This window comes from Pelophylax lessonae, assembly GCF_965119305.1.
Source record: "Pelophylax lessonae genome assembly, chromosome: 3".
In the NCBI taxonomy this organism is placed as follows: domain Eukaryota; kingdom Metazoa; phylum Chordata; class Amphibia; order Anura; family Ranidae; genus Pelophylax; species Pelophylax lessonae.
Genome location: NC_138770.1, coordinates 438587341 through 438602345, shown reverse-complemented (window position 1 = coordinate 438602345; position 15005 = coordinate 438587341). Strand labels below are relative to the sequence as shown.

The window sequence follows — 15005 nt, the reverse complement described above, 5'->3', positions numbered from 1 at the left end:
TCGTCTCTGAGCATGCCTAGTCTTGCTCTTAAGATTTTTTTCCATCGAAATCTGTACTAATGAGACGAAAATCGGACGTTGTTTTGACGGACGACAAAAATTATATAGCCTGCACATCAGGATTTTGTCAGCCGAAAAGTCGGAGTCGGCTGTCAAAAGCACCATACTAACAATCCGAAAATCTACAGATCGGTTGTCTGATTAATTTTCCCTACATAATTTCTTATCGTGTGTACGAGCCTTAAGTATTTCCCATAGAAACTAAATACTCACTAAAGGGGTTGATTTAATAAAACTGGGGGGTGCAAAATCTGGTGCAGCTCTGCATAGAAACAAATCAGCTTCCAGGTTTTATTGTCAAAGCCTATCTAACAAATAAGACAAATAGACTGTTCACTTTGAAAACACATTTTCTCTTAGCTTAGTGAATGCAATGGTTTTTCACTTTTCCAAGAATACCCAACCATCCAACCATGTGCAAGGATAATAAACAAAAACAATATTTTTGCTTGCATGCCATTAAAAGATCAAAGTCAGCAAAGCTCTGGGGAAATTTCCATTGCAAAGTGCAACTTACTCTGCAAAGTAAACAGTCTACTTGCCTTAAGTAAATTAACACCAATCTTGCCTATTGTGGCCCCCTTAAAGAATCTGGACAGGGTTCTTCCTAGGACTTGCTTGATTTCTACATTCTAATGCAAGGTCCAATCCATCCTATTATTAGAATTGGTACAAAGTAATTTTAAAATAATGGTTAGCTGCCAGCCCCACATGTTTTTTTAGCCAAAACCATTTTATCAAATGGCAACTCCACCAAACAACTAAACACCTAGAAACCCATACTGTACATGGGAAAAGTGTTATTTGGTAAAGGTGGTAAAGTTACAAACTTTTACTTTGGTAATCCAACAACCTTTGATGTACTTGATGCCTAGCTAAAAAAAGCATCAGAGCCTAACATTTTAAGGATTCACCTTTTACCTTCTCTTTGAACTACCCACCCTAAAGCCGCAGCAAATCCAACATCTCTAGGATGCACTTTAAAGCTGATCTTCATACTTCATTTACCTTTAGAGTTGGTTCACACTGGGGCGACACGACTCTGCACGACTTGGGGAGGCAACTTGTCAGTCCCGTGCACCACGACTTCGGAGCGACTTGCAGGGACTTCACATAATGGAAGTCTATGCAAGTCGCTCCGAGGTCACCCCAAAGTAGTACAGGACCCTTTTTCTAAGTCGGAGCGACTTGTGTCGCTCCTATTAGAACGGGTCCTGTACTACTCAATGGACCGCGACCGAGCGTGACTTGTCAGGCTGACAAGTCGCCTGACAAGTCACGCTAGTCTGAATGGGCTCTTAAATAGTTTGTTTGGACCAAGCTGGTCCAAACAAACAATTTATTTCACCAACAGTTGCAGTGGCCATGTGCACTGTATAAACTGTATGTCGCTTCAGCAACATACAGCATACATTGCCGTGCTCTGGCAGCAGGATGAGAACCAATTTATATGAATGAATACAAAACTTCATCCAAATGGCTGACTTAATTTAGTTCAGGGAGTGCGGGGTGGGAAGTCCTTGTCCTGCTCCGGGAACACGGCACTATATACTGTATGTAGGTGAGACTGCTTCAACTGTTGGTAAAGTAAATAGTTTGGGCAAACAAACTATTTAAAGTTCAATGAAACATGGAGATCAGTTTAAGCATACATTCCTTTTTTAATGCACAGTGCAGATACCATATATCTCATCAATAGTAAAGATTTGTTAGAATCTATCCTTGGTGGTCAGTTGGCCTGGAGAAATCTACAGATGTTGCAGATTACCCATAGACATAGAATGATCTCCCAGTTCAACCATTACTGTCTCCGATGACAAACATTTCATGTCTATGGGCAGTTTCAGCTAACCTTATTTAGATTCAATCAGTGGCATATCATTTGAAAGGCTACATAACCTGTGTAATTAACGATCAATGAGTTGACAACTCTGCCTGTGTTGTGTTAAATGTACATACAACAAGAGTGAGCTCCACAAAGAGCCTTGACTCCATGGAGCAGCACATGTATAATTTAGTTAGGAATTTAAATAACCACCTTTCCTGCCCCAATTTCCTGTTTCATATGACACAGAAAATGCATACTTTGTTTCTTATGTTGTCTTAGCAGGAAGACTATAAAATGTAATAATGGAATGCTGATATCAGTCATGTCTGTTGAAAATTAATATGAGACCACATTCTCTACAATAGATCATAAAGATCAAGACTATGTCATTTTATATATATGCATTATAGATATCATTTGCATCATGGATATGATGCAAATTAAATTTAACTTAATATAACAAATTGTGACAAATTGCTGCAATATAATTTATACATTTATATGTATCCCTCCTTAGCACATACAAAAGATAATTTCCTTCTATATAAGTTATCTCAAATATACTATCAAGGACTAGGAAGTTCCTCATTTTCTATAAGGTAATCTTTTTTAAAAAATCTAGTGCCCCTGACCATCCGCCATACTCCAAGATATGCATCTCGTAATGAACTCCTACTGTCACCATCAGGGGGCCCAGTTGGGCCATGTGATTGCAATACTGAAGCCAATGTGCTGTTCTTTTCTTCAACATGATTATTTGCTGTCTCTACAGGTTGCTTTTCTTGTGGCTGTTCTTCTGTGCTTTTTTCCTGTATTATCTCTTCCATTGCAAATGGAGGATGCTCTCCATCCTGCTCTTCCTTTTCATCCTTCATAGCATTCTTTTCCAAATCTTCGTAATTGATCTGCCGTCTTGTCTCAAAATACTTAGCCACACAGTAGATGATAGATCCAAAAGTGTTGACAACCACACCTACAATGAACAGTGATGTGGGTTCCACATCAGTAAATGCAAGCATACCAACGGTAATGGTGGCAATGCTCTTCACCACACCAACAAAACTTGTAGTAACTGCTGAGTTTATATAAGTACAATGCAGTGTAGTAAAATTCATAGCACAACCAATCAGGGTGCATGCAATGAAAGTGCAGACCATGGCTGGGTCTTTCCAACCTGGGAATGACCATGCATTGATCATGTCCATACTGGCAAAAGAACAGATAATGAGCAGAGGTGTTGCTGTAACAGCAATGATATACTGGGCAGTAAGAGGTCCATGATCACTATCTGTACTAGTCTTCTGAATAATTACTAGGTAAGCAGCATGAACTAGTACAGCCAGCACTCCGGTTATGTAGCCTACAGGTTCCCCACTCAAGTCACCAGCACCTGTATGAAACACAAGACAATGTTAGATTGAATTGTTTTCCACAAAAGATACATGTTTCATTAAAACAACATACATTTATTATAGAAGAGCAACCAATAATGGACTAGTTGTGTTTTATTTGATTGCATGTATTTTTTTTTTTAAAGTACATTTCACAATACATATAGCACTATGGCATATTTACCCAAAAGCTTGATGTTTATCTAAGTATTTCAGGATTTAGCCCTAAAGAAATATACACAGGGGTTTCTACATACTACAGTATATTATGCATATATACAGTGCATCCGGAAAGTATTGACAGAGCTTCCCTTTTTCCAAATTTTGTTATGTTACAGCCTTATTCCAAAATTGAATAAATTTATTATTTTCCTCAAAATTCTACGAACAATACCCGATATTGACAACATGAAAGAAATTTGTTTGAAAACTTTGCAATTTTTTTTAAGATAAAAACAAAAAAATCACACGTACATAAGTATTCAAAGCCTTTGCTCAATACTTTGTTGAAGCACCTTTGGCACCAATTACAACCTCAAGTCTTGTTGAGTGATGCTACGAGCATGGCACACCTATTTTTGGGCAGTTTCTCCCATTCTTCTTTGCAGGATCTCTCAAGCTCCATCAGGTTGGATGAGGATCGTCGATGCACAGCCATTTTCAGATCTCTCCAGAGATTTTCAATCGGGTTCAAGTCTGGGCTCTGGCTGGGCCACTCAAGGACATTTACAGAGTTGCCCCATAGCCACTCCTTTGTTATCTTGGCTGTGTGCTTAGGGTCATTGTCCTGTTGGAAGATGAACCTTCGACCAAGTCTGAGGTCCAGAACACTCTGGAGCAGATTTTATTTAAGAATATCTCTGTAAATTGCTGCGTTCATCTTTCCCTTGATCCTGACTTGTTTCCTAGTTACTGCTAGTGAAAAACATCCCCACAGCATGATGCTGCCTCCATCATGTTTCACTGTAGGGATGGTATTGGACAGGTGATGAACGGTGCTTGGTTTCCTACAGACATGACGCTTGCCATTTAGGCCAAAGAGTTCAATCTTTGTTTCATCAGGCCAGAGAACTTTGTTTCTCATGGTCTGAGAGTCCTTCATGTGCCTTTTACTGAGGAGTGGCTTTCATCTGGCCACTCTACCATGCAGGCTTGATTGGTGAAATGTTGCAGAGATGGTTGTTCTTCTGGAAGGTTCTCCTCTCTCCACAAAGAAACACTGGAGCTCTGTCGAGGTGACCATCAGGTTCTTGGTCACCTCCCTGACTAAGCACTTTCCCCCTGATCGCTAAGTTTGGCCGGGCTGTCCGCTCTAGGAAGAGTCATGGTGGTTCCAAACTTCTTTAATTTATGGATGATGGAGGCTAGTGTGCTCATTGGGAACTTCAATGCTGCTGAAATTTTTCTATACCCTTCCCCATATCTGTGACTCAATACAACCCTGTCTCATAGGTCTACAGACAATTCCTTGGACTTCATGGCTTGGTTTGTGCTCTGACATGCAATGTTAACTGTGGAACCTTATGTAGACAGGTGGACTCCAATTAGGTTATAGAAACCTCTCAAGGATGATCAGTGAAAACAGGATTCATCAGTGTTAAATTTTGAGTGTCATGGCAAAGGCTGTGAATACTTATGTTTTTGTTTTTAATTTTTAATAAATTTGCAAAGATTTCAAACAAATTTCTTTCACATTGTCATAATGGGGTATTGTTGGTAGAATTTTGAGAAAAATAAATAATTTAATCCATTTTGGAATAAGGCTGTACCATAACAAAATGTGGAAAAAGTGAAGCGCTGTGAATACTTTCTAGATGCACTGTACTTTATTCCAACAGGTAGAGCATACCATGTGACCTAATTCTGGTCTAATGACAATAGTGGAATATGCCTGTGCAAATTGCATCAACATATTAGCTTTTAGTTTTGCTTTGGGAGAGCATTGGACAGGGTGATTTAGAGACAGAAGACTGTGGGAGACAGGGGCAGAGCATTGTGACATCAAACAAGAACCTCAATTTCAGTATCATCAGCTGGTGTTTTCATGAAAGCTAGCCAAAAATGTAAAAATGTGTTCTTTGAATTGCAGTGCTGGGGTACATTTACTGTTTTGACCTGCTTGTGTGCACCGGTTCCTAAACTCAAAAATAATTTTAATAACCAATATATGTGCACAACAACTAATTGATAGCTAATTTTTCAATTGTCAATACCTTAGCTTCTTTTTTTTTTTTAAGTGAGTTTTTCCGTTTTTTTTTTTGTATCGTCTAAAGGGAAAAAATACTAAGTGCAAAAATTTTGAGCACCTAAACCACCACTTTTTATACATTCATTGCACCCCCTATCCCTATAGATAAAATATTGTCCCTAACTAAAACTGTCCTGATAATTGCCACTTTTACAATGCTGTATATTATATTATATTTCTTATTGTATATTAAAGTGGTTGTAAAGGCAATTATTTAAAATTAAACATGTTATACTTACCTCCATAAACACACAGCGCAGCTCAGGCCCCGTTCCCGATTGCCTCCTCAGAGGACTTGACTCAAAGCAGTGGGAGATGATGGTTCTCACTGCTTTCAGTGAAGCCTGTGACTGCAGGAAGAGAGAGAGCAGGGCTTCCAGTGGGTACATCGCTGGATCAAAAGTGGTAAGTGTTTGAGCGGTTAGGAAAAGCAAGTGGTAAAACATTTTTTACCTTAATGCAAGGAATGCATTAGGGTAAAAAAAAAAATTAACTTTAGAACCACTTTAATTCTTGTAGTGAAACCTAAGCCTGTGCTCCTATTCTGTATTAAATTGGACCTAGTTTTGCAACAGAAATACGTTGCACCCCTTGAAGCACCAAACATCCTCACCCCAAGTTATTAAAAGTCAGCTTCTCAGTCACAAATCAAACTGCCCCACACCCTTCGCCTGCTACATTGAAGGCTCTTTTGTTGAAATGACACATGCAGACACCTACTGATCCATCTTCAGCCAGTGGTACATCCTTGATACCCTACCACCATGGATATGATCACTTGTAGGAGTTTTAGTTATATGGGCAGTCCCTGCCCATATTTGCTTTACCAGAGCAGGGATGGCCTTATGAAGAAAAACGTATAATTAAAAAAAAAATATAAAACATAAAAATTATTAAAAAGTACATGTGTAAATAATGTTTAAAACTCCTCCTACAGATCCTGCACCTCTCTGTGCAGCCACAACGCCACCTTGTCTTTGCCTCCCCTGGTCTCAGCATTCAGCAGACTCTGTAAGCTGACTCCAGCCCTCCTCTGGTCCTCCTCCAGACCTTGCACATTCTTCTACCCAGATCCACCCACATCTTCTTCCTGGCAGTAGCATAAGGTAAGGGGATGCATTGTGATGTAAGGAAGGGTGGGTGACTCTTGATTTATGATGGTGGGGGGCTCTTTACATCTCATGTAATGGTGTAAGGGGGTGTGGGGTGCTCTGGACATCTAATCTTACAGATACAACTGGCCCTTTGAAGGCAACCATAATGCTGATGTGGCCCACGATGAAATTGAGTTTGACACCCCTGTTTTACACCTTGATTAAGACCATGGGAAAAACATCATGTTCCACCCATTAGAGACACTTTTCTCTTTGTAATCTGTAGCTTCTGCAAAACAAGTGCCCGAGCCGGTGCTCTTATATTGCACAGAAACTTTTTTTTTCTGCATAGGGACAAGGTGGTGTTGAAGCCTGCCTACGGTAACACCCCTCGCTTTGCATTGCTTGTGTTTGCTTGACCCAGTAAGGGGTAAGGGACAGCATTACAAGAACAACAAATCTGTAAATAGTGTAAGAAAAAACTACTACCTCCATGTGCAAAACCTCTGCTTCGCATTTTGGACCTGCCTGACCTTTTGTTTTAATAAAGTATATTTCTCACATTTAATACCAGCTATGGCAATAGGGAGGATAAATAATAGGTGCTTTGGTACACACTACTTCGCCACACAAGTCACACAACTCTCTGCTGTCACATGAGAGTCCACCTTTCACATCAGTAGCCTCTTTTATATGAGAGACCTCGCTTCACAGTAAAATTTCCTTTTGATAGCAGGAGCCCCCCCCTTACATCAGAGTTCCCCCTTCACATCAAAAGCCCCCCTTCACTTCACAGTCCTCAGAGCCCCCTCACATCGATGTCCTCAGTGCCCTTTCACCGCAGTGTATTCAGAGCCTTCTGTTATCAGGGTCCTCAGAGCCTCCCTACATCCGAATTCTCAGAGGCCACGTGTCTTTAGATCCCCTCTCACATTGTGTCCTCAGAGCCCCCCTCCCACACTAGAGTCATCAAATTTATCCTCTCACTGATGTCCTCAGAGCCCTCCTGACATCAGAGTCTTTAGAGCCCCCCTTGCATCAGAGTCCTTACAGCCCCCTTACATCAGAATATGGGGAGTACTCCCACGCTATCACTTCTAATACGTGCAATGCTAAGCAAAAGGAACAAGCTGCTGCAGGCACCTGGTAGCTTACCCCCAGCTAATAAAGTGCATAAATTATATAGTGAATAGTACTGCACTGCTGCAATATATGCAAAAGATCGCTGTAGATATTGTGCAAAGCAAGATGCTGTCAAGGTCTTACCTTGCCCTCCTGTTAGCAGCCATCTTGGACACGTGCATACTGCTGCCACCTATAAACTCTGATTGCATCCTCACTTGCCTGCTACCTGGGTGTCGCACAGTGAGGATGCTGCACACCTGATTATATCTATCACCTGAAGGGTTGCAGTCCTTGCCCTTGTGTTTGTGCTCCAAGGTGCATCTCTGCTAGCAGTCATCTGTTCTCTGTGTTCCTCCGTGTATGACCTGGCTTGACTGACGACTCTCCTGGCTCTGGACTCCGCATCAGCAGACGACCCCCCAATCAGCAGACGACCCCGCATAGGTAGACTACCCACTTCTGGACTCGACCCCGACTTGGATGACTACCTGCTTCTGGACTTGACCCTGGCTTGTTCCCGCTCTCACTTCCTCACTCTTGCTGCACGTTTATTGTTGTTTGCTCAAATAAACTGCTTTATTTTACCTGCATCCCCCATGTGGTCTGGTTTCCTGGCATTCTGACAGTACGCAAGGGCCATAAATCCTGATGATGCAGGTGCTCCTACGCTCCCCATGATGACTACCAGGCTCGATGAATAAGATCACCTTTTGGGTCAGTTCACTCAAGCATTGCAGACTTTGCTTGCACGCACAGTGCACCTTGCTCCTGGTGCTGCTAGGCCGGTGGTTCCTCCTGTTGTTGCACCTGCTGCTGCTCCTGTTGCCACTCCTGCTCCTGCAGTTGCAGCTGGAGTCACTGTTATCAGAGGGATGACTGGTTCAGCCCCCCTTCCACAGCTCTATGGGGGTGAACTGAGTCAGCGTTGTGGCTTCCTAAACCAAGTAGGCATTTATTGTGAGATGGTTCCTCAGGCGTTTCCTTCTGACAGGTCCAAGGTGAGCTTCCTAATCTCGTTGCTCTCGAACAAGGCCTTGGCCTGGGTGAATCCCATATGGGAGAACGATAATCCTGTGATACTCGATTACTCGAGTTTTGTTGCCTCATTTCATATGGAATTTGATATGCCTGCTCTCTCTGCCTCTGCTGCAAAGCTGTTCCTGTCCATTTAACAGGGTATACAAATCGTTGCCAAGTATGCCATTGAATTTACCAAATATACCATTAAATTGAAATTACCCTGGCAGCAGAGGTGGGCTTGAATAATGAGGCTCTGGTGGCTGTCTCCTCTCATGGTCTCTCCGATGCATTGAAGGACAAGATTGCAGCAAAGGATCTCCCTGACGAGCTCGAGGCTCTCATTTCCTTCCTGATTTTGATCGATACCAGGCTCAAGGAGAAACCATTGTTTAAGAAGCGCCTGCGGAGGCCTCCTACCAGATTTACTCCTACGTTTTCTTTCCCACCCATTCCTCCCACGCCTCCTGGGGATGGTGCGTCTGGCTGTGAACCCATGCAGCTGGGGTTCACTCACCTTTCCAAGGCTGTGTGGGCCTTTAGGAGGAGGGAGGGCCGGTGCCTGTATTGTGGTCTTGGTGGGCATTTCCTGAAATCTTGTCCGACCCTTCCGGGAAACGCTCGCACCTAATGTCCTGTCGGGGGCAGATCTTAGGTGGAATTTCCTCATCCCTGGTTGCTCGTAAAGATAAACCACTAATCACAGTTGTCCTCTCCTGGGCAGCAGGTTCGGTGGTTACTCAGACGTTGGTAGACTCCGGTGCTGGCGGTTATTTTATTGACCGTATGTTTGCTACTGCGAATTCCATACCCTTGCAGCCTCGTGTTTCTCCACTAGTTTTCGAGGCGATTGATGGCAGACCCCTGCAACCCGGCAAAGGTTACCCACGAGACTGTTTGGGTTGATATGGTGATAGGGGCTGTTCACAGGGAGTCGACCTGTTTCCAGGTTATTTCATCCCCCCACTACTCCGTTGTTTTGGGGTACCCTTGGCTTCAGAAACACAATCTGACCTTTGATTGGCAGTTGGTCGAGATCCTCTCTTGGTCACCACAGTGTGGCGTTGTTTGTATCCATGGGCCTGTTAAGGTACTTTGTACCTCCTCGGAATCAGTGTTTGCCTACTGAATATTGTGAACATCAAGATGTATTTGACAAGGTGAGCGCCCGTACGATTGTGCCATAGACTTGCAACCTGGTGCCATTCCCCCTCATGGCTAGGTTTATCCTCTATCGGTTGCGGAGAATAAGGCCATGGAGGAGTATGTTGCAGGTGCACTTGCCGGGGGAACATTTGCAAGTCCCCTTCTCCAGTGGGTGCCGTTTTTTTCTTCTTAAAAAAAAGAGGGTAAGTTGAAACCTTGCATTGAGGCCTCAATCGCATCACGGTCAAGAATGCATACCCAATTCTGTTGATTACTGAATTGTTCGACCGCATCAAGGGAGCAACGGTCTTTACTAAGCTTGACCTAAGGGCCTTGTGTAACCTTGTGAGGATCAAGGAGGGCGACCAGTGGAATACCGTGTTTAACACCAGAACCAGTAATTACGAGTCTCTGGTGAAACCCTTTGGTTTGTACCGAGCGCCCGCTGTCTTCCAGGAGTTCATCAATGATGTCTTTCATGATATGTTGCAGCAATGCATGGTAGTCTATTTGGATGACATCTTGATTTCCTGGGGCTCCATTGAATCACACTACCTGGATGTCAGATGGGTGCTTCATAGGCTACATCATTTCTGCTGAAGGGTTCTCCATGGACCCTCAGAAGGTTTCGGTTGTTCTACAATGGCCTCGTCCCAGTGGTCTCTGTTTCATTCAGTGTTTCCTTGGGCTTGCCAACTACTATCTGAAATTTTCCAGGAACTTTTCATCTTTGACCAAACCTATCTCAGATCTGACAAAGAAGGGCAGCCATTACCACAATTGGACACCTGCTGCCATCCAAGCTTTCGAGGACCTCAAGTCTGCTTTCACTTCGGCTCCCATTCTCTCTCATCCCAATCCTGGTTTGCCCTTTGTCCTAGAGGTGGATGTATCTGAGACAGGAGTAGGCACCCTCCTGTCTCAGCATTAGACACCTGATGGACCCTTACTTTCTTGTGGGTGATTGAAGACAGAGAGTTTTTGCCCATTATCCTGGCATTGCTCGAAGGTTCTGTAGTTCCTGTTCTCATTCTCCTAGAATAAGAATAAGCATCTGGCGTATCTCTTGGAATGCCAAGAGGCTCACTCCCCATCAGATGGGCCTTATTCTTGTCTCGTTTTAACTATGTGGTCTCCTATTTGCCCAGCTTAAAGAATGTTAAAGCTGATGCCTTGTCTCGCCAGTATTCTGAGTTCTCCAGGGAGGACTCTGTGCCGACACCGGTTATACCTTCAGATCATATCCTGGCTGCCATCCGCACCAACTTAACCTCTCCTCTTTGGGAACAGATCATGGCTGCCCAACCTGATGCTCCCACAGAGAGACTTGCTGGCAAATGCTTTGTACCTGAGGGGTTGCGCATCAGACTGTTGCGCACGTACCACAATTCCAAGACTCCTGGTCATCCTGGTAAGAACCAGATGTCCTGGGCTATTTCACATCAGTTCTGGTGGCCATCTCTCCGCACTGATGCTGCTGCGTATGTGGCAGCTTGTTCAGTCTGTGCCCAGAACAAATCTCCTCTGCACCTCCCCTTGGGTCTACTGCATCCCATTCCCAATGGGGAGCATCCCTGGTCTCACCTGGTCATGGATTTTATTGTGGAACTTCCCACATCTCAAGGTTACACAGTTATCCTCATGGTTTTTTCGACTGGTTCTCCAAATTGTGCCACTGTGTTCCATTTAAACGGCTGCTCACCCCTCAGGAGCTTGCCTCGGTATTGCCAGGGAGGTCTTCCATTTACACAGGTTGCCTAAAGAGATTGTCTCGGACCATGGGAGCCAGTTTGTCTCCAGGTTCTGGCACGCCTTTTGCTCCCAGTTGGGTATTCGACTCTCCTTCTCCTCGGCCTACCATCCACAGTCCAATGGTGCAGCTGAGCGTTCCAACCAAGTTCTGGAACAATTTCTCCACTGCTATATCTCTGATCATCAGGACAATTGGGTTGATCTGGGCAGAGTTTGCCAGGAACTCTGCCATGAGCTCGTCTTATGGAAAGTCTTCATTCATGGCCAATTATGGGTTGCATCCTGTTGTGTTCCCTGAGTCGTTCTCGTCACAGGACATCCCGGCTGAGGAGGATCATCTTCATGCCCTCTGTTCCTCTTGAGTACAGATTCAAAAGTCTTTATGGGTCTCTGCACAGCGCTGAAGCTCCAGGCAGACCGGAGACATTTATCTGCTATTTCATACCAGGTCAGGAAGAGGGTGTGGTTGTCGACCCATAATAGCAACCTCAGGGTGCCCACTCCAAAACTGGTACCCTGTTTTGTTGGGCCTTTTTGCATCCTCCGTAAGGTGAACCCGGTGGCCTATGCTCTTGGTCTTCCCCCTGGCATGCACATCTCCAATGGCTTTCATGTGTCAATTTTGAAGCCACTTGTTTGCAATCGCTATACGTCTTCACTTCTTCACCCTCGTCCCATTCCTGATGGTAATCATGAGGAGTATGAGGTTAGCAGCCTCTTGGATTCTCGTCTGTCCTGAGGTCAGGTTCAATACCTGGTGCACTGGAAGGGTTATGATCCTGAGGCACGCTCCTGGATTCCCTCCACTGATGTTCATGCGCCTGCCCTTTTCCGTGCTTTCCATGCTTGCTTTCCTCAGAAACCGTTCTTTGCTCTGTGGAGGAGGGGCCATTGGGGGGAAGGTACCGTCAAGGTCTTACCCTGCCCCCTGTTGGCAGCCATCTTGGACATGTGCAGACTGCTGCCTCTTATAAACTCTGAATGCATCATCACTTGCCTGCTGCTTCGGTGTCACACAGTGATGATGCTGCACACCTGACTATATCTATCACCTGATGGGTTTCAGTCCTTGCCCTTGCGTTTGTGCTCCAAGGTGCATCACTGCTAGCAGTCTTCTGTTCTTTGTGTCCCTCCGTGTATGACCTGGCTTGGTTGAAGATCCTCCTGGCTCTCGACCCTACATCGGCAGATGATCCCACATCAGCAGATGACCCCGCATCGCTAGGCTTCTGGACTCGACCCCGGCTTGGATGACTGCCCGCTTTTGGACTTGACCCTGGCAGTTGTCACTGCTCTCACTTCCTCACTCTTGCTGTGCGTTTATTGTTGTTTTTTCCAATAAACTGCTTTATTTTACCTGCATCCCCATGTGGTCTGGTTTCCTGGCACCCTGACAGATGCTTAAATGTGTGCAAGAAATCGCTGTGAAGTATAGAGCAAAAAAAGCAATAATAAATTGTGCAACTGTTCAAAAAATAAATATACAAGCTCCTCAGGTGGGCGCAATAAATGCCAATGAATAATAAATCATAAATTACGGATGATATTAAAACGTGGAAATCAAATCATACAAGTGATATAAAAAAAAAAAAACAGAGTGAATAAAATGAACAAACAACTGAACAAACTATTGTGTAAATCTCTAATGCTCCAATATACAGTAGTTAGTTCATCATGCAGTCCATGAGTTCCGTAAACAGTCTTTTATACTGTATTTATCCTGTCACCTCAGTGTGAAATAAATAGCTAGGAAGGGACAAAACAATATATGAGAGGCTGCTCACCCCAATATGACTGGGGAGAAAAAAAACAGGAAGGGCCCTCAGGGGTTTTAATACAGCAATTATAAGTGCAACTGTAATTGTATAAAAAATTGCATCTTTATTGAAAAATTGATAAAATCCATTAAAAATCGAAAGCGTAAGCTATGAGCTCTGGTTACAACAATACATTAAATTGTCATGTATTGCTAAGGAGCAGAGATACAGTCACAATTACAGATCATCACACAAGGAGCAAAACCCCTACCCCCCACCCATTTTCCTTTCCTCATTTTCCATCATCCCCCGTTCCCTCCCCTCTGTTTCTTTTCCCTCTCCTCTACCCCCTTCCCTCTCTTTCCCCCTTCTTCCCTACCCCCTCTTTCCCTTTCCCCCTTTCCCTTCTCTTTCCTTTTCCTCTCCTTTGTCCCCCCCCCCTTCTTCCCTTTCTGTTCCCCTTTTTTCTCTCTGTTTTTTCCCTCTTTTCTTTTTTCCTTTTTCTTCCTTTCTTCCTTTCTCTTCTTCTCTTTTTTCTCTCTTCCCCTCCCCCCCACATTAGTACTCCAACATTCCACCAATGTAGCACATTCCTTTATTCTCATATATTCACTCAATAACTGCCTTCACGGACAGGTGCCTTCTCCCGCCACGGTGGGCCTCCTGTGTGGCTCTTTGCAGTCCAGTGCGTGTCCAGGTCTACCTTTGTAGGAGTATGGTAACCCTTTCCATCCCTGGGGAAGTCTGTGTAACTATGAAAATGCTCTCTGGTCACTAGACAGTCATCATTGGTCGGGTAAAGTTTCATGCTTATATGTTTATCCACATCTGTATGATGTCAGTATATCTGATGTAATATTACATGTTTTCTAATTGTGTAACATTTTTTATAGACATCACATACCCCCTGAGGAAGACCTTACTGCACAGGTCAAAACGCGTCAGAATTTCGCTCCATGATCTGTAACTGTGACTGTATCTCTGCTCCTTAGCAATGTATGACAATTGAATGTCTTGTTGTAACCAGAGCTCATAGGTTACGCTTTCGATTTTTAATGGATTTTATAAATTTTTCAATAAAGATGCAATTTTTTATACGATTACAGTTTCACTTATATTTGCTGCCATAAAACTCCTGGGGGCCCTTCCTGTTTTTTTCTCTCCAGTGTGAAATAAATAAACTTCTGTGTCTTGAGTTAATGCATGTAGGAATATTTCACCCAGTGGGGTTGTTCTCCTATCCCCTCTTTCCTCTAGGGGCCCTCTAGTTGTTCTCCCTTAACTTCGCGGTCTCTTTGGCTTGTAGGGTCTCCTCTATGGTGCGCCTCTGTGTCGGCTTTAAGACCCCGTTCAGACAGGGGTGACGCTACTTGCTGGAGCGACCTGTGAAGTCCTTGGCGCGACATGCACGGACTTCATATCATTGAAGTCAATGCAGGTCGCCTCCAGGTCGCCCCAAAGTAGTACAGGACCCTTTTTCTAAGTCGGAGCGACTTCTGTCGCTCCTATTAGAACGGGTCCTGTGCTAATCAATGGCAGGCGACCCACCGTGACTTGTCAGGCGACCAAGTCGCCTGACAAGTCGCG

At 44.0% G+C, this 15005-nt stretch overlaps 1 protein-coding gene across 1 annotated transcript in view; it reads right to left on the bottom strand.

Annotated features, from left to right (window-relative positions):
* Positions 1-2402: 2402 nt before the first annotated feature.
* SLC35D3 (solute carrier family 35 member D3) overlaps positions 2403-15005 on the bottom strand; it is a 39501-nt gene continuing 26898 nt past the window's right edge. The window contains exon 2 of the mRNA XM_082252228.1: positions 2403-3278. Within this exon, the coding sequence (XP_082108354.1) occupies positions 2455-3278 (824 nt within the window). The 3' untranslated portion in view covers positions 2403-2454. The remainder of the gene's footprint in view (positions 3279-15005) is intronic.